At 45.4% G+C, this 26,211-nt stretch overlaps 1 protein-coding gene and 1 long non-coding RNA gene across 4 annotated transcripts in view; both read left to right on the top strand.

Moving 5' to 3' along the window:
- The first annotated feature begins 689 nt into the window (after positions 1 to 689).
- Positions 690 to 18,466, top strand: LOC134757667 (uncharacterized). The gene is made up of 3 exons (XR_010131928.1): positions 690 to 4,979; positions 9,186 to 9,310; positions 9,998 to 18,466. It is a non-coding gene; the product is annotated as an uncharacterized lncRNA (long non-coding RNA).
- A 2,441-nt stretch (positions 18,467 to 20,907) lies between these two features.
- Positions 20,908 to 26,211, top strand: part of LOC101123988 (zinc finger protein 724) — a 45,187-nt gene continuing 39,883 nt past the window's right edge. The window contains exon 1 of one of the 3 annotated variants that reach the window (XM_055372331.2): positions 20,908 to 21,160. Coding sequence is in view for 2 of the 3 variants with exons in the window: in XM_019014865.4 (XP_018870410.2) it covers positions 21,158 to 21,160 (3 nt within the window). In the remaining variant the exon portion in view is untranslated. The remainder of the gene's footprint in view (positions 21,161 to 26,211) is intronic. The other 2 variants (XM_019014865.4, XM_055372332.2) reach the window with 2 other exon arrangements.

Raw genomic sequence — 26,211 nt, 5'->3', positions numbered from 1 at the left:
GGCATGAGCCACTGCACCCAGTCCCAGAGTAAAAAATTATTTCCAGCCTGGCCAACATGGTGAAACCCTGTCTGTACTAAAAATACAAAAAATTAGCTGGGCATTGTGGCATGTGCTGTAATCCCAGATACTCAGGAGGCTGAGGCAGGAGAATTGCTTGAACCCAGGAGGTGGAGGTTGCAGTGAGCCAAGATCACCACTGCACTCCCGCCTGGGCAATAGAGCAAGACTCCATCTCAAAAAATAAAACAAAACAAAAAAAAGCCTGGGCGTGGTGGCTCATGCCTGTAATCCCAGCACTTTGGGAGGTTGGAGGTGGACGGATCACAAAGTCAGGAGTTTGAGAGCAGCCTAGCCAATATGGTGAAACCCTGTGTCTACTAAAAATACAAAAATTCGCTGGGCCTGGTGGCGGGCACCTGTAGTCCCAGCTACCCGGGAGGCTGAGGCAGGAGAATCACTTGAACCTGGGAGGCGGAGGTTGCAGTGAGCTGAGATCATGCCACTGCACTCCAGCCTGGGTGACAGAGCGAGACTCTGTCTCAAAAAAAATTATTAAAAATAAAATGTTACCCGTTGACTCTGAAATATATTGAGGGGTCTTCCCTGATGACATAAAAATGAACAAGTGTGTAAACAGTTAAAAAGTTTCTTCTCAACCTATTTTTTTTTTTTTCTTTTTTAGATGGAGTTTCACTCTTGTTGCCCAGGCTGGAGTGCATTATCCCAATCTCGGCTTACTGCAACCTCCGCCTCCCAGGTTCAAGTGATTCTCCTACCTCAGCCTCCTGAGTAGCTGGGATTACAAGCACCTGCCACCACACCCGGCTACTTTTTTGTATTTTTGGTAGAGATGGGGTTTCATCATGTTGGCCAGGCTGGTCTCAAACTCCTGACCTCAGGCGATCCACCCACTTCCCAAAGTGCAGGGATTACAGGTGTGAGCCACCACGCCCGGCCTCTCAACCTATCAACCTAATTTTTATTCTTAGTAGACACATTGGTGGTGAGCCAATCAGATGTTGGTATTGATGAGAAAAAGCAGAAATGATTTCTGTTGATTCTTGAAATAAAATTTTTTCCAAAGGACAAGAAGATCCCATCCCAGTAAGGCAATGCAAGAACCTGAAGCAAAATGCACCTGAGGCTTGCAGTGGGGTACAGTACAGTGTCTCCTGGGAAGGTGGTCACTAATTTAATGGGCAGGATGGGGATGGGAGAATGTTTTGAGTGATATTATGGTCTGACTTGACAGTGGAGTCAGACATGTTTGTGTTCCAATCAGCACTGCCACTTCCTGAGTTTGTCACCTTGGAAAGATTTTTTCACTTATTTCAATTTCAGTTTTTTAATAACTGTAAGTTACATTTCATCAAAAGCTTAAATGATGTTTAAAAAGTCAAAGACTTTGAAAGGTATATTTCAGAAAAATCTAGTCATATATGTTATTTGTTACAGATTCTTATTTACCTTTATCTTCTCCAGAGTGAGTGTAGTAAGTTTCTTATGTCTGTTTTTTCTGGTTGCATGATTTTTTTTGTTTTTTTTTTTTTTTGAGGTGGAGTCTCGCTCTGTCACCCAGGCTGGGGTGTAGTGGTGCGATCTCGGTTCACTGCAAGCTCTGCCTCCCGGGTTCATGCCATTCTCCGGCCTCAGCCTCCCGAGCAGCTGGGACTACAGGCGCCCGCCACCATGCCCGGCTAATTTTTTGTATTTTTAGTAGAGACGGGCTCTCACCATGTTGGCCAGGATGGTCTTGATCTCCTGACCTCGTGATCCACCCGCCTCAGCCTCCCAAAGTGTTGGGATTACAGGCGTGAGCCACTGCGCCCAGCTGGTTGCATGATTTTAAATAGAACCCCAGGGCTTTGCTTTGGGGAATGCTGTCAGAGAAGAGAAATGGAAAAATCTTTTTTCCATTAAAGCTATAGAAAGTGAATACATTTCTACAAGCAAATGTGATAGATTAATTGGTGCATTGTATATATTTCTCAAACCATCGACTCCTCTTTTTTGCAGAGTCTAGAATTTGTAACGATGGGTATCTCTGTTCTGTATTCTGTTGTCTGAATGTCCATGTTTAATGCTAAATTTTATGAGATGGAACTTGACACCTTCTAGAAATGTTCACATATAGTTGTTTATTAAATTGTCTATCAGGGAAATATTTAAATAACATGTTATTGTCTGAAAAGGACAGATACTTATGCTTTTCTTTTTTTTGAGATGGAGCCTCGCTGTGTTGCCTAGGCTGGAATGCAGTGGCATGATCTCGGCTCACTACAACCTCCACCTCCTGGGTTCAAGCGATCCTCCTGCCTCAGCCTCCCAAGTAGCTGGGACTATAGGCAAGCGCCACCACGCCCAGCTAATTTTTGTATTTTTAGTAGAGACAGGTTTCACCATGTTGGCCGGGCTGGTCTCGAACTCCTGACCTTAGGTGATCCACCCACCTCGGCCTCCCAAATTGCTGGGATTACAGGTGTGAGCCACCGTGCCCAAACCTACTTAAGCTTTTTATATTGTAGTAGAAAATTTAAGTCTTACAATTTCCTTACAATATTCTATAAACAATGTGTTGGAGTGATTTTACTCTTTTCTTGAAACGTTGGTCATTTTCGTTTTTTGACTTTTTTTGTTGTTGTTTTTTTTTGAGACTGAGTCTTGCTCTATCGCCCAGGCTGGAGTGCAGTGGTGCGATCTTGGCTCATTGCAACCTGTGCCTCCCGGGTTCAAGGGATTCTCGTGCCTCAGCCTTATGGATAGCTGGGATTACAGGCGCATGCCACTACTCCCGGCTAATTTTTGTATTTCTAGTAGAGATGGGGTTTCACCAAATTGGTCAGGATGGTCTCGAACTCCTGACCTTAAGTGATCCTCCTGCCTCAGCCTCCCAAAGTGCTGGGATTACAGGCATTGAACCACTGCACCTGGCCTTACATTGGTCATTTTCTTATTTAAAACTAAGTGAGTAACCCTGACTGGTAAGTAGAAGCCTGAACTCAGTGACTCCAAGCTAAGGACAGCTTTGCCTGTAAAGTGAGATCATTGAAGGAGCAGCCAGTTCTGCCTGAGGAGCCTCCCCTGCAGATGTCCTGGCCTGCTCACAATAGCCATGGACAGAGCATTTATACTTAGAGAAGCCACGGAGCCCTGAAAACCTCGAAATCCACAGGCAGATGCAGTTGGGATTGGCACAAAAGTGGGGTTGGGAAGCTCTTTCTGGGAATAGAGTTGTTATTATTCTGAGGTTGTTTCTAGATTTTGTAAAATATGACAAATTTAGATTTAGGTAAGAAGTTACTTAATTTTTTGAGTCTCATTCTCTCACTGCAACCTCTGTCTCCTAGATTCAAGCGATCTTCTTGCCACAGCCTCCCTAGTAGCTGGGACTACAAACAGGCACCCCGATGCCTGGCTAATTTTTGTATTTTTAGTAGAGATGGGGTTTCACCATGTTGGTCAGGCTGTTCTCAAACTCTGGACCTCAGGTGATCCACCCACCTCAGCCTCCCAAAGTGCTAAAATTACAGGTGTGAGCCACCGTGCTTGGTAAGAAGTTACTTAGTTTTTTTTTTTTTTTTGAGATGGCATTTTGCTCAGTTCCCTAGGCTGGAGTCCAGTGGGGTGATCTTGGCTCATTGCAACCTCCGCCTCCCGGGTTCAAGCAATTCTCCTGCCTCAGTCTCCCAAGTAGCTGGGATTACAGGCACCCGCCATCATGCCCAGCTAATGAAGTTACTTAATTTTAAAGGAGTATTGCAACAAGGGGAAAGCACCAATTATAAGATGTTGGAGAATTTTAAAGGTTAGAGAGAAAAGGACTTTCTTTCATAAGGAAGAGAAAACAAAGAAAAAAAGTGGGAAGGGGAGGGATAGAACATGGTGAAAGTAGATGCTAGATCGGGGAATATTTTACGCAGAAGTCAGCCTGGTTTGTTTGTTGGTTTGTTGGTTTGTTTGAGACGAGGTCTTTGCCCTGTTGCCTAGGCTAGAGTGCAGTGGCACAGTCTCAGCTCACTGCAGCCTCCACCTCCCAGGTTCAGGCAATTCTCTCACCTCAGCCTCCCGAGTATCTGGGATTACATGTGCAACAGCACACCTGGCTAATTTTTTATATTTTAAAATTTATTTTTACATATTTTTTTTGAGACAGAGTCTCGCTCTGTCACCAGGCTGGAGTGCAGTGGCGTGATCTCGGCTCACTGCAACGTAGCCTCCCGGGTTCAACCATTCTCCTGCCTCAGCCTCCCAGGTAGCTGGGACTATAGGCGCAGGCCACCACACCCAGCTAATTTTTGTATTTTTAGTAGAGACAGGGTTTCACCATGTTGGCCAGGATGGTCTTGATCTCTTGACCTTGTGATCTGCCCACCACGGCCTCCCAAAGTGCTGGGATTACAGGTGTGAGCCACCGCGCCTGGCCTGAGTGCTATTTTAAATCATCCAGAATCAGCTGTGTATAATTATCAGGTAGAAAAGTCAGTGATTTAGAAGCACACTTTGCAAATTGTATCATGTGCAACAATAAACTGGAGATCTTCTTGAGATGCAGATTCTCATTCAAGAGATCCAGGGTTGGGCTTATGTTTCTGCGTTGTTGTTTTTTTTTTTTTTTTTTTTTTTGGGAGAGAGTCTTGCCTATTCCCCACGCTGGAGTGCAGTGGCACAATTTCGGCTCACTGCAAACCTCTGTCTTCAGGGTTCAAGCAATCTTCTGTCTCAGCTTTTCAAGTAGTTGGGATTACAGGTGTGTGCCTGTAAGAATTCACGGAGAATATGAAATTGAGAGTTTTATAGAATTTACAGGTTTATAGCATTATAGCAAGAATGGCAACAATCTTTTTTTTTTTTTTGAGACAGTCATCTTCTGTCACCCAAGATGGGGTACGGTGGCGCGATCTTGGCTCACTGCAACTGCTGTCTCCCAGGTTTTAGTGATTCTTCTGCCTCAGCATTTTGAGTAGCTGGGATTACAGGTATGTGCCACAAAGCCTGGCTAATGTTTTTTCTGTTTTTTTGTTTTTGTTTTTGTTTTTGTTTTTGTTTTTTTGAGACGGAGTCTCGCTCTGTCGCCCAGGCTGCAGTGCAATGGCGCCATCTCGGCTCACTGCAAGCTCTGCCTCCCAGGTTCATGCCATTCTCCTGCCTCAGCCTCCTGAGTAGCTGGGACTACAGGCGCCCGCCACCACGCCCGGCTAATTTTTTGTATTTTTAGTAGAGACGGGGTTTCACCTTGTTAGCCAGGATGGTCTCGATCTCCTGACCTTGTGATCCACCCGCCTCGGCCTCCCAAAGTGCTGGGATTACAGGCGTGAGCCACTGCGCCTGGCTGATTTTTTTATTTTTTTTTTAGTAGAGACGTTTCACCATGTTGGCCAGGCTGGACTGGAACTCCCCACTTTAAGTGATCCTTTGGGATCATTTGGAGTCCCAAATTGCTGAGATTACAGGCATGAGCCACCATGCCTGGCAACAATCTTTCTTGGGCTATATTGACTACTAAATTTTATCCTAGCAATTTTTTATATATTAATGCACAATACAACAATAATTTATGAGAAGTAATAATATTTGCCCCTGTTTATGAAAATTTTCTGGGCCAGATGCAGTGGCTCATGCCTGCATGAGGCTGAGGTGGGTGGATCACAAGGTCAGGAGTTCAAGACCAGCCTGGCCAACATTGTGAAACCCTGTCTCTACTAAAAATATAAAAATTAGCTGGGCATGGTGGCGGGTGCCTCTAGTCCTAGCTACTCGGGAGGCTGAGGCAGGAGAATCGCTTGAACCTGAGAGGCAGAGGTTGCAGTGAGCCGAGATCACACCATTGCACTCCAGCCTGGGCAACAAGAGTAAAACTCCATCTCAAAAAAAAAAAAAAAAAGAAAAAATATTTTGTGAAATATTTAGTACACAGTAGAGCTTTGTTGTTTTTTTTTTTTCTTTGTGTTTTTTGGGGGTTTTGTTTTTGTTTTTGTTTTTTTTTAATTGAGACAGAGTCTTGCACTGTCGCCTGGGCTGCAGTGCAGTGGCACGATCTTGGCTCACCACAACCTCCGCCTCCCGGGTTCAATCAATTCTCTTGCTTCAGCCTCCCAAGTAGCTGGGATTACAGATGCCTGCCACCACGCCCAGCTAATTTTTTGTATTTTTAGTAGAGAGGGATTCCTCCATGCTGGTCAGGCTGGTCTCAAACTTCTGACCTCAGGTGATCTGCCTGCCTCGGCCTCCCAAAGTGCTGGGATTACAGGCATCAGCCACTGTGCCCGGCGACTCTTTTCTTACCTGGGCTTTGCTAATAGTAGAGATTGTGACCTATCTCTGGGCCCAGCACCTAGATATTATGACTGTCCTACCCTGCCTGGTCCATGCCCACAGAAAAGAGTGACTTATCACTAGGCTTAACACACAAGTGATTCGATTCTTCTGCATGATCCCAGCCCACATGGCTTATTGTGACATCTCTAGACCCATCACCTAGATGATGTAACTCTCCTTTTCTTTCTGGGAACTGTCCATAATGAGGATTGTGACACATCACTTGGCCCAGCACTTATGTGATATGACTCTCTTCTTTTGCCTGGGCTTATCAAATTGGGTGATTATGTCATATAGCTGTACTCAGCTCCTAGGTTATGTGACTCTCCTGTTTCTCCTGAGTCCAACCCACAGAGGTCATTGCAACATATCTCTGAGCCCCTAATTTAGGTAATTTGACTCCTGCCTGGGCCCTCCCTTCAGTGATTTTTGTGACATATTTTTTGACTCAGCACCTAGGTAATGTGACTGTTCTCCACTGCTTGGATTCTGTCACAGAAGGTATTGTGATGTATCACTGGGCCTGACACCTAGGTGAAGGTACCGTCTTCTCCTGCCTGGGCCCTGCATAAATTGTATATTTTGACGTGTCACTGGGTTCAACACATGGGTGATTCAGCTCTCTCACATGGACCGTGAGCATGGGGTTATTAGGACATTGATTTTTGTTCATCGTCTCAGTGATATGACTCCTTTCCTCCCTGAACCCTGTCAAAAAGAAAGATTGTGACATATCACTTAAACCAGAACTTAGGTGATGAGACTCTTCTGTCTAGCAACCACATATTTTGGGTATTGTGACATTTCACTGGGCCAAACACCTAAAAAATGGGAGGCTCCTGCCTCAGCCCTGTCCACATATATCTGGACATATATCTGCATCCATTACATAAAACATGTGATACCTTTTCTGCCTGTACCCTGCCCACAGGAAAGATTGTGACACTGCAGGGCCTGGCCGCCAGCTGTTGTGTCTCACCTGAATGTACGTAACTTTCAGGAGAAAGTTGTAACATGTCACTGGTTGAAAACCCAGATGATGTGACTCTCCTGCCTTTTCACAGCCCTCAGGGAAAAAATTTACATATCAGTGGCCCAGCATCCAGGTGATGTGACTCTCCTGGGTGCTTTCTGCCAACAAGCTGATTGGTAACATATATCTCATCCCAGCTCACAGGTTTGATGATGACTCTAATACTTCGTACCAGTCAATAGAAGAGATAGTGTCTCTCACAGCTAGGCTTAGAAAAAGGAGTAAAATCCCGGGTCTCCTCTCTGCATGAAGGTTATAGCGAATCACCACTCTCTCATATATTGTATAAAGCACTCAGATGATACAGAGCATGTCATCATAGGACCCAGCAAACAGGTTAGATCATGTTTCATGTAAGCGCTCCCTGACAATTTTTACAATTGTCATCGTCACACATGGTAAAAGCCCACTGATGAGGTCATAATTCTCATGCACAGATGCAGTCCACAGTTAAAATTGTAACTATCATATGTAAACGTGGCCACAGTTGAGATGGTGACTCATTTCTAAACCCAGCTCATAGGTGAGTGAGGACTCTCCTCTCTGGACCCAGCCAATTGAAGAGATGTTCACCCATACTTAGGGTTCACCCATGCTTAGGACCACATAAGATCATGGGTCCAAAGCAGTGCAAAGTTCTCAGAGTAGGTTCCAACTCATACAGTCCTCAAGAGAGTGCCCTTACAGGGCCAAGCACACAGGTGAGATTGTCAAACTTATATTCACACCCAGTCAATAGCAAAGATTGTCATTTACTTAAATAAACACACCCTACTTTTGAGGTTCTGAATCTCACTTTTGGAGGCAGTTGAATGTTGGAAAATTGACTCTCATTTGTGTGGATTTTGTCCACATTTGGGTTAGTGACTCTTTAATCAAAATTCAGCACACCTTTGTGACTGTAACTTCACTAAGGAGCTTTATTTATTTAGAGATGAAGTTTCATTCTTGTAACCCAGGCTGGAGTGCAGTGGCGTGATCTCCGCTCACTGCAACCTCTGCCTACTGGGTTCAAGTGATTCTCCTGCCTGATTCTCCCAAGTAGCTGGGATTATAGGTGCCCACCACCGTGTTGGCTAATTTTTTTGTATTTTTAGTAGAGATGGGGCTTCACCATGTTGGTCAGGCTGGTCTTGAACTCCTGACCTCAAGTGATCCGCCCACCTCGGCCTCCCAAAATGCTGAGATTACAGGTGTGAGCCACCGTGCCCAGTCTAAGGCACACAATTTGCAAAGGAAATTGAGGCTCTCACACAAATCCAGTCCACCCTGTACTTACACCCAACATGCAGGAGGTGTTGACTCTCATCCCTTGACTCAGGACATGTATGTAATTGTTAATGTCATTGCAAGACCTTTTGACAAGTGTAATTGTGACATATACCTTGGCCTAGCATCTGAGTTATTTGTTGTTTCCTGGGTCCAGCTCACAGTGCCATATCACTGGACCCAGACCCTTGGTAATGTGATTCTATTCTGCCTTGATACAGCCCACAGGGGTCATTGTGACATCGCTGGGCATTGCACCTAGGTGGTTTGAGTCTCCTCTTCTGCCTTGGTGCTGCCCACAGGTGTATTGTGACATATTGCTGGGCGTATGTTATGTGACTCTTGCTTGTGCCCTAAACACATAGGCCATTGTAACATTGCTGAGTGCAACACCCAGGTGATGTAACGCTTCATCCTGGACCTGTCTACAGAGGGCATTGTAATATATGTCTTCACCAATCACCCAGGAGATGTGACTTTTTATTCCTGCCTGTTCTGTACTCACAGGGGGTATTGGGACATATTGGGCCCAGCACCTAGCTGATGTGACTTTTCTTTATTCTAGGTTCTGACAACAAAGGAGATTGTGACATATTGCTGGGCCTAACACTAAGGTGATGTTAGTTATTTGCTTTGGCTGTGCCCTTGGAAGGCATTGAGACATACTGCTGTGCCCAGCACCAAGATGATGTGAGTTCCCTGCCTGAACCCTGATCACAGGAAGCATTGTGACCTATCTGTTGACCCACTGCAATCTCTCCTGTGGGAAAAGCACAGATAAATGCCCTCTTTTACCTACGTGATTTGACACTCCTCTACTGCCTGGGCCATGCCCACAGAATAGAGAGTGACTTATCGCTGGACCAAGCACACCAGTGATGTAATTATTCTGCTTGGTCCTTGCACACACAAGTCACTGTGATATATGTTTGGGCCCATCACCTAGATGATGTGACTCCTCTTCTGGGGTTTGTCCACAGTGGGAATTGTGATACATCGCTTGACGTAGCTCTTATGTGATGTGACTTTTCTTTCATGCTTGGGCCCTTCCTACTGGGATGATTGGAACATAAAGCTGAGCCCAGCACCTACGTTATGTGACTCTCCTCTTGTTTATGAGCCCTACCCGCAGGAGGCATTGTGACATATCTTTAGGCCTCTCACTTAGGTAATGTGACTTCTTTGCCTAGGCCCTCCCCTCCAGAAATATCATGAAATATTTCTGGACCAAGAACCTAGGTGATATGACTCCTCTTCTGCTTGGGACCTGCATAGATTGTGTGTTGCAACATGTCTCTGGGTCCAACACCAAGGTGATGTGACTGTCCTGCATGGATGCTCCCACGGAAATAACACATCTCTTTGTTGATTATCTAGGTAACGTGACTCTTCTGCTTCAGGCCTGCCAAAAGAAAAGATTGTGACAGATCACTGGACCCAGCACCTAGGTGATGTGACTCTCCTCATTTGCCTGAGACCTGCATATTTTAGACATTGTGATATACAACTGGAACAAACACCTAGGGGTTGGAAGGCTCCTGCCTGAGTCCCTCCCACAGGAGGCCTTGTGATGTTTTTTTGTTTGTTTTTTGTTTTCTTTGAGATGGAGTTTCGTTATTGTTGCCCAGACTGGCATGCAGTGGCGCGACCTTGGCTCACCGCAACCTCCGCCTCCCGGGTTCAATCGGTTCTCCTGCCTCAACCTCCTGAGTAGCTGGGATTACAGGCATCTGCCACCATGCCCGGCTAATTTTCTATTTTTAATAGAGACGGGGTTTCTCCATGTTGGTCAGGCTGGTCTCAAACTCCTGAAATCAGGTGATCCACCTGCCTCAGCCTCCCAAAATGCTGGGATTACAGTTGTGAGCCACTGCACCCAGCTTTGTGATGTATTTCTGCATCCATCATGCAGGAGATAAAACTCTGTATTTTTGCCTGCATTCTGCCCACAGGGAAGATTTTGACATATCGTTGGGCCCAGCAACCAGTCGTTTTGTCTGTCATCTGGGCCCAGCACCCAAGGGATCTCACTCTTCTACCTGTGCCCTGCTTTCAGGAGGGATTGTAACATCCCTGGTCAAGCCCCCAGTGATGTGATTCTCCTGTTTGATGCCTGCCCTCAGGGAGGATTGTGACATAGCCCTGGCCCAACACACAGTTGATGTAACTCTTGAATTTGCTCTTTACATACAGGTAGGATTGTGACATATATCTGGCCAAGCGTACAGATGTAATAATGACTGTCATACCTTGAAGAAGCCAATAGGAGAGAGAATGTTGCTCTCAGGCTTAGGAAAATGAGGAAGTCTTTCTGTACAAAAGTCATAAAGAATTACTACTCTCTTACATATATAAAGCCCTAGTGTGTTACAGAGAATGTCATAACAGGGCCCAGCACACAAGTGAGATTGTGTTTGTCCTATGCACACCACACCAACCTTTACAGTTGTCACCCTGACCCATTGACAGAGTCTGCTAGTGAGGTTCTGAATTACATGTGAACACAGTCCGCAGTTGGAATTGTGACTGTCATATGTGAACATCTGGCTACAGTTGGGATGGTGACTCATTTCTAAATCCAGATCATAGGAAGGTGAAGACTCTCCTATCTGGACTCAGTCAGTGAGAGAGATGTTGACTCTCATATCTGGGCTTAGAACCACAGGAAAGATTCTGGAGCTCCTTGTGCAAAGGTCACAGAGGATTATCAATCTTGCATATTGTATAAAGTCCTCAGGTGACACAGAGTGTCTCTCGAATGCACACCCAGGCAACAGTAAAGATTGTCGTTCTCCCACATAAACACATCCCACTGTTGAAGTTCTGAATTTCACAGAGGCTGTCAAAAGTTGGATAATTGCCTCTCATGTGTGGATCTGGTCCACAGGTGGGTTAGTGACTTCCAGACCAAGGTTCAGCGCACATGTAAGGCTGTGACTACACTAAGAAGATACAGTCTGCAGAAGAAATTGTGGCTCTTTTGCACACATTCTGTCAATCATTGCAATTGCGACTCATGTACTTAGACCCAACATACAGGAGGTGTTGACTTTCATACCTTTAGAACCTGGACATGTTTGGAATTTCTAATCTAATCCCTGGACTTTCCTGCAGGTGCGATTGTGTGCATTGCAAAGCACTTTAGTGATTTGACTCTCCTGCCTTGGCCAAGCACACAAATGAGATTGTGACATATGGCTTGACTCTGAACCTCCAAGATGTGACTCTTTTTTCCAGCCTTGGAGCTGCCCACATGTTGCATTGTGACATATTCCTAAGCCCTGCACTCAGGTTATGTGACTCTCCTTTTTTGCTTAGGCCCTGAATATTTTTCATGTTAAGACATACTAGTAGGTCCAACACCTATAAAATGGGAGGCTACCACCTGGGCTCTTTCTACAGAGGGCCTTGTGACATACCTCTGCATCAATAACCTAGGAGATGTGATGCTCCATTTTTGCCTGTACGTGCCCCACAGAAAAAATTGTGGCTGGCCCAGGTACCAGGTGATGTGTTTCTGCTGCCTGGGCCTGGACCACAGAGAGCATTGTTACTGATTGCTGGGCTCAGCACCCAGGTGATGTGACTCTGCTGCCTGTGTGCTGCTTTCAGGAGAAGGTTGTAACTTATTTCTGGCTGAGTATGCAGTCACACTCCTGACTGATCTCTGCCCTCAGAAAAGGTTGTGTCAAGCTGGGCCCGGTGGCTCATGCCAGTAATCCGCAGCACTTAGGGAGACCGAGGTGGGTGGATCGCCTGAGGAGTTTGAGACCAGATGGCCAACATGGTGAAACCCCGTCTCTACTAAAAATCCAAAAATTAATCGGGTGTGGTGGCAGGCGCCTGTAATCTCAGCTATTTGGGAGCCTGAGGCAGGAGAATTGCTTGAACCCGGGAGGTGGAGGTTGCAGTGAGCCAAGATCATGCCACTGCACTCCAGCCTGGGCAGCAGAGCAAGATTCCATCTTGGGAAAAAAAAAAAAAAATTACAAAAATTAGCCGGGCGTGGTGGTATGCACCTATAGTCCCAGCTACTTGAGAGGCTGAGGCACAGCAGTCACTTGAACCTAGGAGGTGGAGGTTGCAGTGAGCCAAGACTGTGCCATTGCACTCCAGCCTGGGCAACAAGAGCAAAACTCCATCTCAAAAAAAAAAAAAAAAAAAAAAAAAAAGGTTGTGTCATATTCCTGGCTAAAAACCCAGATGATGTGACTCTCCTCTCTCCCTATTCACAGGCAGGATTGTAAAATATATCTTTTTTTTTTTTTTGAGACAGTTTCATTTTGTCACCCAGGCTGGAGTGCAGTGGCATGATCTTGGCTCACTGCAACCTCCGCTTCCTGGGTTCAAGCAGTTCTCTTGCCTCAGCCTCCTAAGTAGCTAGCCACCACACCTGGCTAATTTTTGTATTTCTAGTAGAGATAGGGTTTCCCAATGTTGGTGAGGCTGATCTCAAACGCTTGACCTCAGGTGATCCACCTGCCTCAGCCTCCTAAAGTGCTGGGATTACAGGTGTCAGCGACTGCGCCTGGCCTGTAAAATATATCTTGACCTAGATCACAGATGCAATGATTACTCTCATACCTCACAGTATTTAATAGGAGAGATACTCTCTCTCTCTTGCTCTCACTCTTTTTTTTGAGACAGTTTCATTCTTGTTACCCAGGCTGCAGTGCAATGGCGTGATCTCTGCCCACCACAACCTCTGCCTCCCAGGTTCAAGCGATTCTCCTGCCTCAGCCTCCCACGTAGCTGAGATTACAGGCATGTGCCACCACGCCCAGCTAATTTTGTATTTTTAGTAGAGATGGGGTTTCTCTAGGTTGGTTAGGCTGGTCTCGAACTCCCAACCTCAGGTGATCTGCCCACCTCGGCCTTCCAAAGTGCTGGGATTACAGGCATGAACCACTGTGCCCAGCCCAAGATGCTGTCTCTTAACAGCTAGGCCTAGAGTCATGAATATGATTCTGGGTCTCCTTGTACAAAGGTCATGAAGAATTGCCACTTTCTTGCATACTATATAAATCTCTTGTGGTACAGAGAGTGTCATTACAGGGTTCAGCATACAGATGAGATTCTTTCTCATATACACTCCCCACCAACTGTTAGAATTGTCACCCTCACACATGGACAGAGCCCACTGGTGAGGCCCTGAATCACACACACACACACAGTCTACAGTTAAAATTGTGACTGTCGGCCGGGCGCGGTGGCTCACGCCTGTAATCCCAGCACTTTGGGAGGCCGAGGCGGGTGGATCACGAGGTCAGGAGATCGAGACCATCCTGGCTAACACGGTGAAACCCCGTCTCTACTAAAAATACTAAAAATTAGCCGGGCGTGGTGGCGGGCGCCTGTAGTCCCAGCTACTCGGGAGGCTGAGGCAGGAGAATGGCGTGAACCCAGGAGGCGGAGCTTGCAGTGAGCCGAGATCGCGCCACTGCACTCCAGCCTGGGCGACAGAGCGAGACTCCGTCTCAAAAAAAAAAAAAAAAAAAAAATTGTGACTGTCATATGTGAATATCTGGCTAGAGTTGAAATAATGACTTATTTCTAAATCCAGTTCATAGGCAGGTGAGAATTCTACCTGTCTAAGCCTAGATAGGATAGTCAACATGTCCCTAATTGGCTGGGGGACATGTTGACTCTCCTACCTGGGCTTAGGGCCAAACAGTTCATGGAAGGGATGAAGGCTCTGGGCTCTCACGCACAGATCCAGTTGGTGAGATTGTCACTAGCATACTTAGACCCAGCATACTCTGATACCTCAAACTGGGACATGTGCAGGATTTTTAATTACTGGACCTTCCTGCAGGTGTGATTGTGACATATGTCTTTGTTACACACCTGAGTGGTTTGATGCTCCTGCCTTGTTTCAACCCAAAGTGAAGATTGTGATGTATCACTGGACCCAGCATTTCAGTGATGTGACTCTTCTTTTTGGACACCACAAATTTTGGGTATTGTCAAATATTGCTGGATCCTGTACCCATGTTATGTGACTCTCCAACCTATGTCCTTCATGTTGTGCCATATTGCAGCACAATGTGTCACATTAGACATCATTACATATTGCTGGGCTCAACACCCAAGTGATGTAACATTTTCCTGGGCCTTGACTACAGGGGGCTTTGTGACATAACTGAATGCCCATAACCATGGTGATGTTACTCTTCTCCTGCCTGGTCTCTGCTCACAGGGAAATTATGACATATCATTGGCCTAGCATCTTGGTGATGTGACTCTCCTCTTTTTCTCAGGCCCCACATATTTGAGTATTGTGACATACCCACATGTGACACTGGGCTTAACACCTAAGGGATGGGAGTTCTCTACCTGGCCCCTTCCTGAAGGGGGCATTGTGACATACTTCTGCACAGGTATGTCACAGTTATTACCTAGGAGATGTGACTCTCCTCTTTTGCCTGCACCCTGCTTACAGGGAAAATTGTGGCACATTTCTGTGGCCAGCAACCAGGTGATGTGTTTCTCCTGCTTGGGTCTTTATTACAGAAAAGATGGTTGACATATCACTAGGCCCAGCATCTAGGCGATGTGACTGTCTTCTTCTGCCTGGTCCCTGCTTACAGGAACATTGTAGCATATTGCTATGCCCAGCACTTTTCTCTTCTTTTAGGTTTTGCCTGCAGGAGACTTTGTGACATTGCTGGGCCCTGCACTGACATTATTTGACTCTTCTGTCTCTGCCTACTTGGGCCATTGTGACATATTGCTGGGTCCAACATCCAGGTGATGTAACTTTTATGCCTGGGTCCTGGCACCAGAGGACATTGTCTTTGCACCACTCACAGAGGTGATGTGATTTTCTTCTGTTACCTGGTCTCTGCTCACAGGAAGAATTGTGACCTTGGCCAGGCTCGGTGGCTCACACCTGTAATCATAGCACTTTGGGAGGCCGAGGCGAGTGGATACCTGAGGTCAGGAGTTCGAGACCAGCCTGGCCAACATGGTGAAACCCTGTCTTACTTAAAACACAAAAATTAGCTGGGCGTGGTGGCAGGCGCCTGTAGTTCCAGCCACCCACGAGGCTGAGGCAGGAGAATCGCTTGAACCGGGTAGGCGGAGATTGCAGTGAGCCGAGATTGCGCCACTGCACTCCAGCCTGGGTGACAGGGAGACTCCATCTCAAAGAAAAAAAAAGTGACCTTTTGCAGCACATAGCTGATTTGACTGTGCTTTGTGGAGTACACCAAGCAGGTTGTCAAACTGGTGGTCCCTTTACTGAAATTTTATTTCCACGATGGTGTTGGAGAGGCAGCAGCAGAATCCGTGCCTTTTCTTCTGGAGTGTGTGAGAGTCCGTGGTCCTGAGTATCTCACACAGATGTGGCAATTTATGTGATGTTCTGATTAAGACCATTGGTACAGAAACAGATTCAGACGTCCTCAGAAATAATGCATTGTTTAGCAAAGTGCATTGAAGTTATGGGAGACGGATGCCTTAATAATGAACACTTCGAAGAACACCTTTGCCACATGGCCTCAGGACCTTCTGAGGGCTGTGTCATGGGGCATGGTCACTCATATTTGACTCAATAAATTTCTTCAAATATTTTAAAGAGTTTGACCCTTAGTCGACACAGTTGATGTGTGGAGCACTCTTGCTGTGCCAGCCAGTGTTTCAAAGCCATTTAGATATTTTTGCTCATTAAGTCTTCATCAGCAAAAACTCTGTAGGTAAGTTTAATGATTCCTCGTGTCACAGACAAGGTGACTGAAAGAAGAAAAAATTCAGGAACTTGCCCAAAGTCAGCCAGATAGGAAGTGGCTGAGCTAAACTGTGCTCTAACCTACTCCTTGCTTCCCTTTTACAGACAATGCCATTGTGCATTGATTAAACAACTATTCATTGAGCACCTGCCATGGGCTGAGGCCTGTGATTGCCACTGGGAATATAGTGTAAACAAGACATAGCTCCCCAGAACAAAAGTATAAGGAAGTAAACAACAAACACCAAGATTATATCAAAGATGTGAAATGCCAGAACATGCCGCTGCTATAAAGAATGTCCACAGGGTTATTGGGGGTAGGTTCTAATTAAAAGGAGGTGAGTAAAGCAAAGCTTTCCAGAGACTGCCAGAGCTGAGCCAGGTCTGGAGGCTCTTATCAATGTCAGTACTTAGTTTGTCTCAGTTTCTTTGTTTGCAGCCCCTAAAATCTAGAGTTTGTCTCAGTTTCTTTGTATGCAGCCCCTAAAATCTTTAGAATGTCTGAAAAGAGAAGCATCTTTTGTATGTTAATGAGATGACTTCTGGCTGGAGGCTTCTGGACAGCCTCAGGACCAGGGTTGATTGCCAGAGAAACCAATTGTGTAATAGAGGATTAAAACTCTCAGCTGGCTGGGCGTGGTGGCTCATCCCTGTAATCCCAGCACTTTGGGAGGCAGATCACCTAAGGTCAGGAGTTCAAGACCAGACCAGCCAAAATGGTGAAACCCTGTCCCTACTAAAAATACACAAATTAGCTGGGTGTGGAGGTGAGCACCTGTAATCCCAGCTACTCAGGAGGCTGAAGCAAGAGAATCGCTGGAACCTGGGAGGCGGAGGCTGCAGTAAGGCGAGATCAAGCAACTGCACTCCAGCCTGGGTGACAGAGCAAGATTCCATCTCAAAAAACAAAAACAAACAAAACTCTCAGCTTAACTTCTTACCTCCTTGGATGGTAGAGAAGCCATCCGGGCTTTGTAAAAGTAAAAAGAGTACCTTATTTGATTCAACTAAATAAATTGTTAAATAAAGGGGAATATCAGTGAAAAGCTCTTCCACCCCAGCCTCACTAGTTAAAGTACCAATTAGGGGAAGTTTTTTTGGTATCCTGAAATTGCTTTTGGCCTTTCCATGCATATCATCCTTAAGAAAGGGCACACTCTTAAACCAATCTGTGACCTCATACCATTCTAAAAAAAAAAAAATTTATACCAAAAGTGCACAATTTAGCTGTTTTCATTAAGCCAACAATATTTTATAAGCATATGCAAGCAAAGATTATTCTGTCATGTGCTGGGCTTTATCATTTGTAACCCTTAGGGCAAATCTTATAGTATTGTTGGAGGAATAATCATAAAACCACTTGATTTTTTTTTTTTTTTTGAGACGGAATCTCTGTCAGCCAGCGTAGAGTACAGTGGTGCAATCTCGGCTCACTGCAACCTCTGCTTCCTGGGTTAAAGCCATTCTCCTCCCTCAGCTTCCTGAGTAGCTGGGATTACAGTCATGCACAATGGTACCTGGCCAACTTTTGGTATTTTTAGTAGAGACAGGGTTTCATCATGTTGTCCAGGCTGGTTTCGAACTCCTGACTTCAAGTGATCCACCCACCTTGGCCTCCCAAAGTGCTGGGATTATAGACATGAGCCACTGAGGCTGGCCAAAAACCCCTTGATTAAAAAAAATGTTCCGGACGCGGTGGCCCACACCTGTAATCCCAGCACTTTGGGATGCCGAGGTGGGTGGATCACAAGGTCGGGAGTTCAAGACCAGCCTGGCCAAGATGGTGAAACTCCGTCTCTACTAAAAATACAAAAATTAGCCAGGCATGGTGGCAGGCGTCTGTAATACCAGCTACTCAGGAGGCTGAGGCAGAGAACTGCTTGAACCCGGGAGGGGGAGCTTGCAGTGAGCCAAGATCGCGCCACTGCACTCCAACCTGAGCGACAGAGTGAGACTACATCTCAAAAAAAAAGTTAACAAAATGCTAACAATATTTAAGACATTGCTGATACTATTTTACCAATAATTTTAAAGTCGCCTTATTAAAGATTATATGTAAGTCACAAACTTTTTTTTTTTTTGAGATGGAGTCTCACAGTCTCACCCAGGCTGGAGTGCAGTGGCACCATCTCGGCTCACTGCAAGCTCCGCCTCCTGGGTTCACGCCATTCTCCTGCTTCAGCCTCCCGAGTAGCTGGGACTACAGGCGCCCACCACCTCGCCTGGCTAATTTTTTGTATTTTTAGTAGAGACGGGGTTTTGTCGTGTTAGGATGGTCTTGATCTTCTGACCTCGTGATCCACCCGCCTTGCCTCCCAAAGTGCTGGGATTACAGGCCTGAACCACTGTGCCCAGCCTCTAATTTTTTATTTCTAATTTAAAGTTGGATGTCTTGGTCGGGCGCGGTGGCTCACTTTGGGAGGCTGAGGTGGGCAGATCACGAGGTCCGGAGATGAAGACCATCCTGGTTAACATGGAGAAACACTGTCTCTACTAAAAATACAAAAAAAATCAGCTGGGGGTGGTGGCACGCACCATAATCCCAGCTACTGGGGAGGCAGAAGTAGGAGAATAGCTTGAACCCGGGAGGTGGAGGTTGCAGTGAGCCAAGGTCGCATTGCGCTGCTGCACTCCAGCCTGGGTGACAGAGTGAGACTCTGTCTCAAAAATAAATAAATAAAAAGAAATAAAGTTGGATGTCTTGTAAGATAATGCTGAGTAACGCAGAAATACATGTAGACATTTATGCATGTGATTTGTACTTACACAGACCCCCCACACCACAAAATAAAACAGATAACCACAGCCTGACCATTAGGGCCAAGGTCAAATAGCAAAATAAGTTTGCCTTTAATCTGTTTTCTTCATATATAAACATTGGAGGTCAAGATTGTGGACAAGGCTGGGCTTATGCCTGTAATCCCAGCACTTTGGGAGGCCGAGGCGGGTGGATCATTAGGTCGGGAGTTCAAGACCAGCCTGGCCAAGATGGTGAAACTCTGTCTCTACTAAAAATACAAAAATTAGCTCGGCGTGGTGGTGGGCGCCTGTAATCTCAGCTACTCAGGAGACTGAGGCAGGGAATTGCTTGAATCCAGGAGGTGGAAGTTGCAGTGAGCCAAGATCGTGCCACTGCACTCCAGCCTGGGTGACAGAGCAAGTCTGTCTCAAAAAAAAAAAAGGCCGGGCGTGGTGGGTCACGTCTGTAATTCCAGCACTTTGGGAGGTGGGAGCGGGCAGATCACCGGAAGTCGAGAGTTCAAGACCAGCCTGACCAACATGGAGAAACCCTGTCTCTAATAAAAATACAAAAGATTAGCTGGGTGTGGTGGCGCGTTCCTGTAATCCCAGCTACTTGGGAGGCTGAGGTAGGAGAATTCCTTGGACCTGGGAGGTGGAGGTTGTGGTGAGCCGAGATCCTGCCATTGCACTCCACTGCACTCCAGCCTGGGCAATAAGAGCAAAACTCTGTCTCAAAAAAGACTGGACAGATATGAAGACATAGAGTTTACTTCTCCTGTCACCCCATCACTTTTTGTTCACTGTTTAATCTGGAAGGAAGGTGGTCAACAGGTGGCCAGCAGTGGTCTATGTGTGGTTATTTTATTCTTGCTGCCTTCTGCTCTTTTATGGCCACTATCTGTTCCACCCTGGGAACTGAAGAGATGTTGGTAGGAAGAGGCTTTCCCCCACCTCTGATGTCCAGGCCCTTCACTCAGCTGACATCGCAGCTGCACTTCAATATGGCAGCTATTGGCCACGTGTGGCTCCTGGGTGCCTGGAATGTCGCTGGTCTAAACTGCGATGTGCTGGAATGGTAAAATACAGAGTTAGTTTCAAAGATTTAGTTATATATATATATATATATATATATATATATATGCACACACACACATATATACATATATACATATATACATATATATACATATATACATATACATACATATATACATATACATACATATACATATACATACATATATACATATACATATATACATATATACACATATACATACATATATACATATATATACACATATACATATATACACATATATACATATATACATATATAAACATATATACATATATACATATATAATTACTTATTGCTCACATATTAAACTGATAATATTTTGGATATATTGGGTAAGTTAAATTGTTACAATCAACTCCACCTTTTTCTTGTTTCTTTTTAAACTTGGCTACTAGAAAATTCAAAATTCACATGTGGCTTATATTTTATTTCAGAGGATTGCCTTTTTAAAAAAATCTCAGGCTGCTTGCTCAAATGCCAGAAGCCAGGAAGATCATAAAAACTGAAATTTTAAAATTATTGTTATTATATATTTTTCATTTGTGAATAGCCGTATAGTATGTTATTTATAAATACATGAAACCTCATACACGAGGTTAAATGCAAATACCCTCCGGGGTGGGCTAAGCTCAGGGAGGAAGCCCTGCCTGAAAACGCTGCAGCTTAGGCTGTCACTCTTTCTTCATTCCGTCCAGCGTTTGGTCAGGTCTTCTGTCACTTAAGGCCTGAAGGGGCTGGGCCTTAGACGTTTTCCAACCAGGGACGCTGAGCTGGGGACCGTCCAATCAGGCACGCAGCTGGAGCGGACAGGGCGGCTTCCGGGATTTGGCGGGGCCTTTGTCTCTCGCTGCAGCTGGAGCGATTGGTCTCGTCTTCCCTGCTTTGTGTCCCCTGCTCCTAGAGGCCCAGCCTCTGTGGCCCTGTGACCTGCAAGCATTGGGAGATCCACAGCTAAGACGCCAGGGCCTCCCCTGGAAGCTTAGAAATGGTGAGAGTGGCGGCTCCGACATCCGGAGAGAGAGGGAGGGGCTGGTTGAAACCGGTGGGAAGTGGCTGTGGCGGACTCGGGCCTCCCCGCAGTCATCTCCACAAACTGCGCGCTGAGTTTTCCTTGCCCAGCTGGGCCTCAGTCCCCTTCAGCCATAAGATGGCGGCTTCGCTGACAGCTGGGCCCCGGGCGTCTTGTCTCTTCCTTGCCCAGTGACTGTGCCCTGACCTGGAGCCCTCTCTGGGCAGCTCTGCTCCCGCAGCGCAGCGTCTCTCCCAGATTGTGCAGGGACCAAGGGAGGGTAGTCAGGGGAGAATCCTGACTCGGGGAGCGGGTTCATGAATGGGAAGGGCTTTAGTCCGCTGCGTTTCCAGTTCATCTTTCCCCCTATTAAAAATTTATGGCAGGCCGGGCGCTTTGGTTCACGCCTGTAATCCCAGCACTTCGAGAGGCCGAGGCGGGCGGATCACCCGAGGCCAGGAGTTCGAGACCAGCCTGGCCAACATGGCGAAACCCCATCTCTACTAAAAATATAAAAATTAGTCTGGCGCAGTGGCCTGCGCCTATAATGCTAGCACTTTGGGAGGCCGAGGTGGGCGGATTACGAGGTCAGGAGTTCGAGACCAGCCTGACCAACATGGTGAAACCCCCGTTTCTACTAGAAATACAAAAAATTAGCCGGGCGTGGTGGCGCGGTCCTGTAATCCCAGCTACTCAGGAGGCTGACGCAGAAAAATCGCTTGAACCCGGGAGGCGGAGGTTGCGGTGAGGCGAGATCACGCCATTTGCTGTCCAGCTTGGGTGGCAGAGCTTGACTCTGTTTCAAAAAAAAAAAAAAAAAAAAGCCGGGCATAGTGGCGCATGCTTGTAATCCCAGCCACTCGGGAGGCTGAGGCGGGACAATCGCTTGAACCCAGGAGGAGGTTGCAGTGAGCCAAGATCGCGCCACTGCACTGCAGCCTGGGCGACAGAGTAAGAAGACTCTGTCTAAAAAAAAGAAAAAAAAAGGCAGTCTCCGCAAAAATAGCAAATAATTTAATCAAAGAGTGGTTCAAAAATTTTAGAGCACCCCTATGGGTTGTAGTTTTTGGTTTATAAGAGGGGCTTGAAGGACTTTGATAAGGTGCATGATGCAAAAATCCCAAATTCAATAATTGGTTAGGTACAGTTATATTCTTTCTGTCTTCCTGTCTTTGTTTGTTTCTCTCCTCGTTTCTTCTTCTTAGTTTTTTTGTTTGTTTGTTTGTTTGTTTTGTTTTTTTGAGATGGAGTCCTGCACTGACGCCCAAGCTGGAGTGCAGTGGCACGATCTGCAACCTCCACCTCCCGGGTTCAAGTGATTCTCCTGCCTCAGCCTCCCAAGTAGCTGGAATTACAGGTGCCCACCACCATGCGCGGCTAATTTTTGTATTTTTAGTAGAGACAGAGTTTCAGTATGTTGGCCAGGCTGGTCTCGACCTCCTGACCTCAGGTGATCCACCGGCCTCAGCCTCCCTAAGTGGTAGGATTACAGGCATGAGTCAGTGCTCCCTGCCTCAGTTTCTTATTTTCCACCTTGAGCGTACAAATTTCCTGGTTGTGTAATTGGAGCTTAATTGACAGTTTATAGTCGGTTAAGCCTGAATTTTGTTTCCTCTAATGTAGTAGTTTAAAAAAAAAAATGCATTTGAGTTAGATTTTTTTTCAAAGCAGGAATCCAGGGCCTAGATTTCCACCTCAGACTAATTGCCTGGCACTTAACTATTTTCACACTCCACAGAGGACTGATTTTCCCCGCATTTTTTACGTGTGTTCCAAGCAGGGTCTCCCGTGTATCCCCCAGTTCTCCTTACCTCCAGCCTAACTCTGGCTTGAAGTAAAAATACATACTAGATTTCCAGTTCTGACAATCTCGAGAACTGAAAATTTAGTACTTTACTTCAAGGAACTGTCAACTTTCTTTCCCTAATTCACATTATGAACTATTTGTCCTTTAGTGTACATTTTTCATACTGTATTTTAATTATTTACTGACAACACATTGAAAACATTTTAAAAATTTGTTTTCTGTTTTTAAATATTTTCCATGAGAAGAAAGCAAAGAGTAATCCCCTGACACTGTATTTTAAAAAATATCTGTGCCTCTTTTTCTTTTATCTTCCCTAAGCACAGAGATCATAATGTTTTGGGGGTCAGTGTTTTTTGTAAACTTTATGGGGTGATGTGTCCTCAGCTACCCTTTAGTTTTTTCCTGGTCCTGTACTATCTGAATAAACCAAGATACCCACCATGTCTGTCTGCTAGAGTTAATATCAGCTCTTGGGTCATTTTCTCTTATAGAACAAGCTGAGGTATGGAGTGTAGCCTCTCAAGAAGAATGTGAATGCCCTGGGGCTTAGAGGGATCTCCTGGTGTATTCTTCCTTTGAAAAGTTAACCCTTTGAGACATTAAGATTGTTTTTATCCAAGCCATCTTCCATTTCTTGGAGACATATTGCTGGTCAGCGATCAGACACTGCTATTGAGGGGAAAACAGAAATAATTTCTGCCACCTGGATTCTCCAAGATTTGTGAAAAAAAATTGTATCCCCAAAGACAGATAAAAACCTCGTCTCAGTGAGCTAGTACAAGAACGTGCCAAGTAAAATGCACTTGGGGCACTCATTGGGGCGTAATGCAGTGTCTCCTGAGAGGGTGGTCATTGGACACTTAAGTGAGCAGGATGGGGTGGGAAAATCTCTCCAGGGATTGGATGGCCTGACTTGACGAATGAGTCAGACACATCTGTTTTCTAATCAGCACTGCCACTCCTTTGTTTTGTCACCTTGAAAAGATGTGTTCACTTATATTGACTCTTTTAAACTGTAAATTGTATTTTATTAGTAGAGCGTGAAAGGTGAGAAAATATTTACAAAAACATAAAATAGACAGGTTTCAAAAAATACCTACTCATATATTCCATTGTTAAAAATTCTCATTTACTTTTTTTTCCCTACTGTGAGTTTAGAAATTTTCTCAGGTACATTTTTTATTTTTTGAAATGGAGTCTCACTCATTTTGTTGCCAAGGCTGGAGTGCAGTGGCATGATCTCAGCTCACTGCAGCCTCTGACTCCCAGGTTCAAGCGATTCTCCTTCCTCAGCCTGCTGAGTAGCTGGGATTACAGGTGCACACCACCATGCCCAGATAATTTTTGTATTTTTAGTAGACACGGGGTTTCGCCATGTTGGCCAGGCAGGTCTTGAACTCCTGACCTCAGGTGATCCGCCCACCTCGGCCTCCCAAAGTGCTGGGATTACAGGCGTGAGTCACTGTGCCCAGCCTTCTCAGGTGTGTTTTTTTGCCTGAGTGTTTTCAAACACAATTTCAAGCATTAGCTTTTAGAGAGCTATCAAGGAAAAGAATAAGGAAAATTTCTCTTCCATTTTGGCTGTAGAAAATGAATACATGTTCACAAGAAAATGTGGTAGATAATTGCTGAGTTACATAGATTGATAAAAACATCAGTTCCTCTTATTGCAGGGTAAATTTCTGAGAGTGAATATCTCTGTTCTATATCCTGTAATCTTGATGTATGAGTTTAATGCTAATTCTTTTTTTTTTTTCCCTGAGACAGAGTCTTGCTCTGTCGCCCAGGCTGGAGTGCAATGGTGCGATCTTGGCTCACTGCAACCTCCGACTCCAGGTTTAAGCAATTCTCCTCTCTCAGCCTCCAGCGTACCTGGGATTACAGGTGCATGCCACCACGCCCAGCTAAGTTTTGTATTTTTAGTAGAGACAGGGTTTCACCACGTTGGCCAGGCTGTTCTTGAACTCCTGACCTCATGATCTGCCCGCCTCAGCCTCCCAAAGTGCTGGGATTACAGGTGTGATCCACTGCACCCGGCCGATGCTAAATTTTATAAGACAAAACTTGGTACCTCCTAGAGGTGTCCCCATATGACTAATTGTTTACTACATGATTTATAATGGAGATAATAAAGTATTTATTGTCTGAAAGAAAGTTTAGATTCTTTTGCTTTTCTTGTTGAGGTATAAAACTTAAGCACCTTAAATTTTTTTTCTTTTATATAAGCACTGTGTTTGAGTAATTTTACTTGATTTTTCAAACACTGAGTTTCAAAATCTGAGTGAATAACTCTTACTGGAAAAGTAAAGCTTGAGCCCAGTGACTCCAAGCTAAAGGCTCATATTGATCCTGCAAAAGAAGGTTATTAAAGGCCCAGTTAGTTCTTCCTGGGGAGCCTCCCCTGCAGATTTCCTAGCCTGCTCACTCCAGCCATGGAAGAAGCCTTTTATCTGAAGAGAAGCTATAGAGCCATGGAAAGCTGGGGACCCACAGACAGATGCAGTTAAGATGGAATGGGACCGAAAGGATCTTACTGAAGATAAAGTTCTTGCTTTGAGGCGTTTCTAGACTTTTAAAAATAAAGTTAGATTTATATTAAAAAATTAAGTTCCAAAGGAGTATTGCAACAGGAGGAAGTACCAATTATAAGGTCTTTAAGGATCTCAAAGGTTAGGCAGACAAGGGTGGGTTTTTTTCATAGTAAGGAGCAACCAAGATGAGAAACAAGGTGGGAGGGGAATGGCAAATGAAGGGTGAAAAAATCAGATTCTAAATCAGATAATTTTTTTTTTTTTTTTTTTTTTTTGAGATGGAGTCTTGCTCTGCTGCCCAGGGCTGGAGTGCAGTGGCGCGATCTCTGCTCACTGCAAGCCCCGCCTCCTGGGTTCGCGCCATTCTCCTGCCTCAGCCTCCTGAGTACCTGAGACTACTGGCGCCCGCCACCACGCCTGGCTAATTTTTTGTATTTTTAATAGAGATAGGGTTTCCCCATATTAGCCAGGATGGTCTCGATCTCCTGACCTCGTGATCCACCTGCCTTGGCCTCCCAAAGTGCTGGGATTACAGGCGTGAGCCACCGCACCTGGCTAAATCAGAGAATGTTCTTAGGAGGAGCATATAATGGGGTTGTATGTTGGCTTAGACTGAGGGTAGCTCAAAAGTTCAAGAGCTGTGGGAAGGAGATAAACTTGTTTGATTAAGTGGTATTTTATTTTGACCACTG

This window comes from Gorilla gorilla, chromosome 20 (assembly GCF_029281585.2).
Source record: "Gorilla gorilla gorilla isolate KB3781 chromosome 20, NHGRI_mGorGor1-v2.1_pri, whole genome shotgun sequence".
Taxonomy (NCBI): domain Eukaryota; kingdom Metazoa; phylum Chordata; class Mammalia; order Primates; family Hominidae; genus Gorilla; species Gorilla gorilla.
Note: the sequence above shows the minus strand (reverse complement) of the source record. Positions and strands in the feature narration are given on the sequence as shown.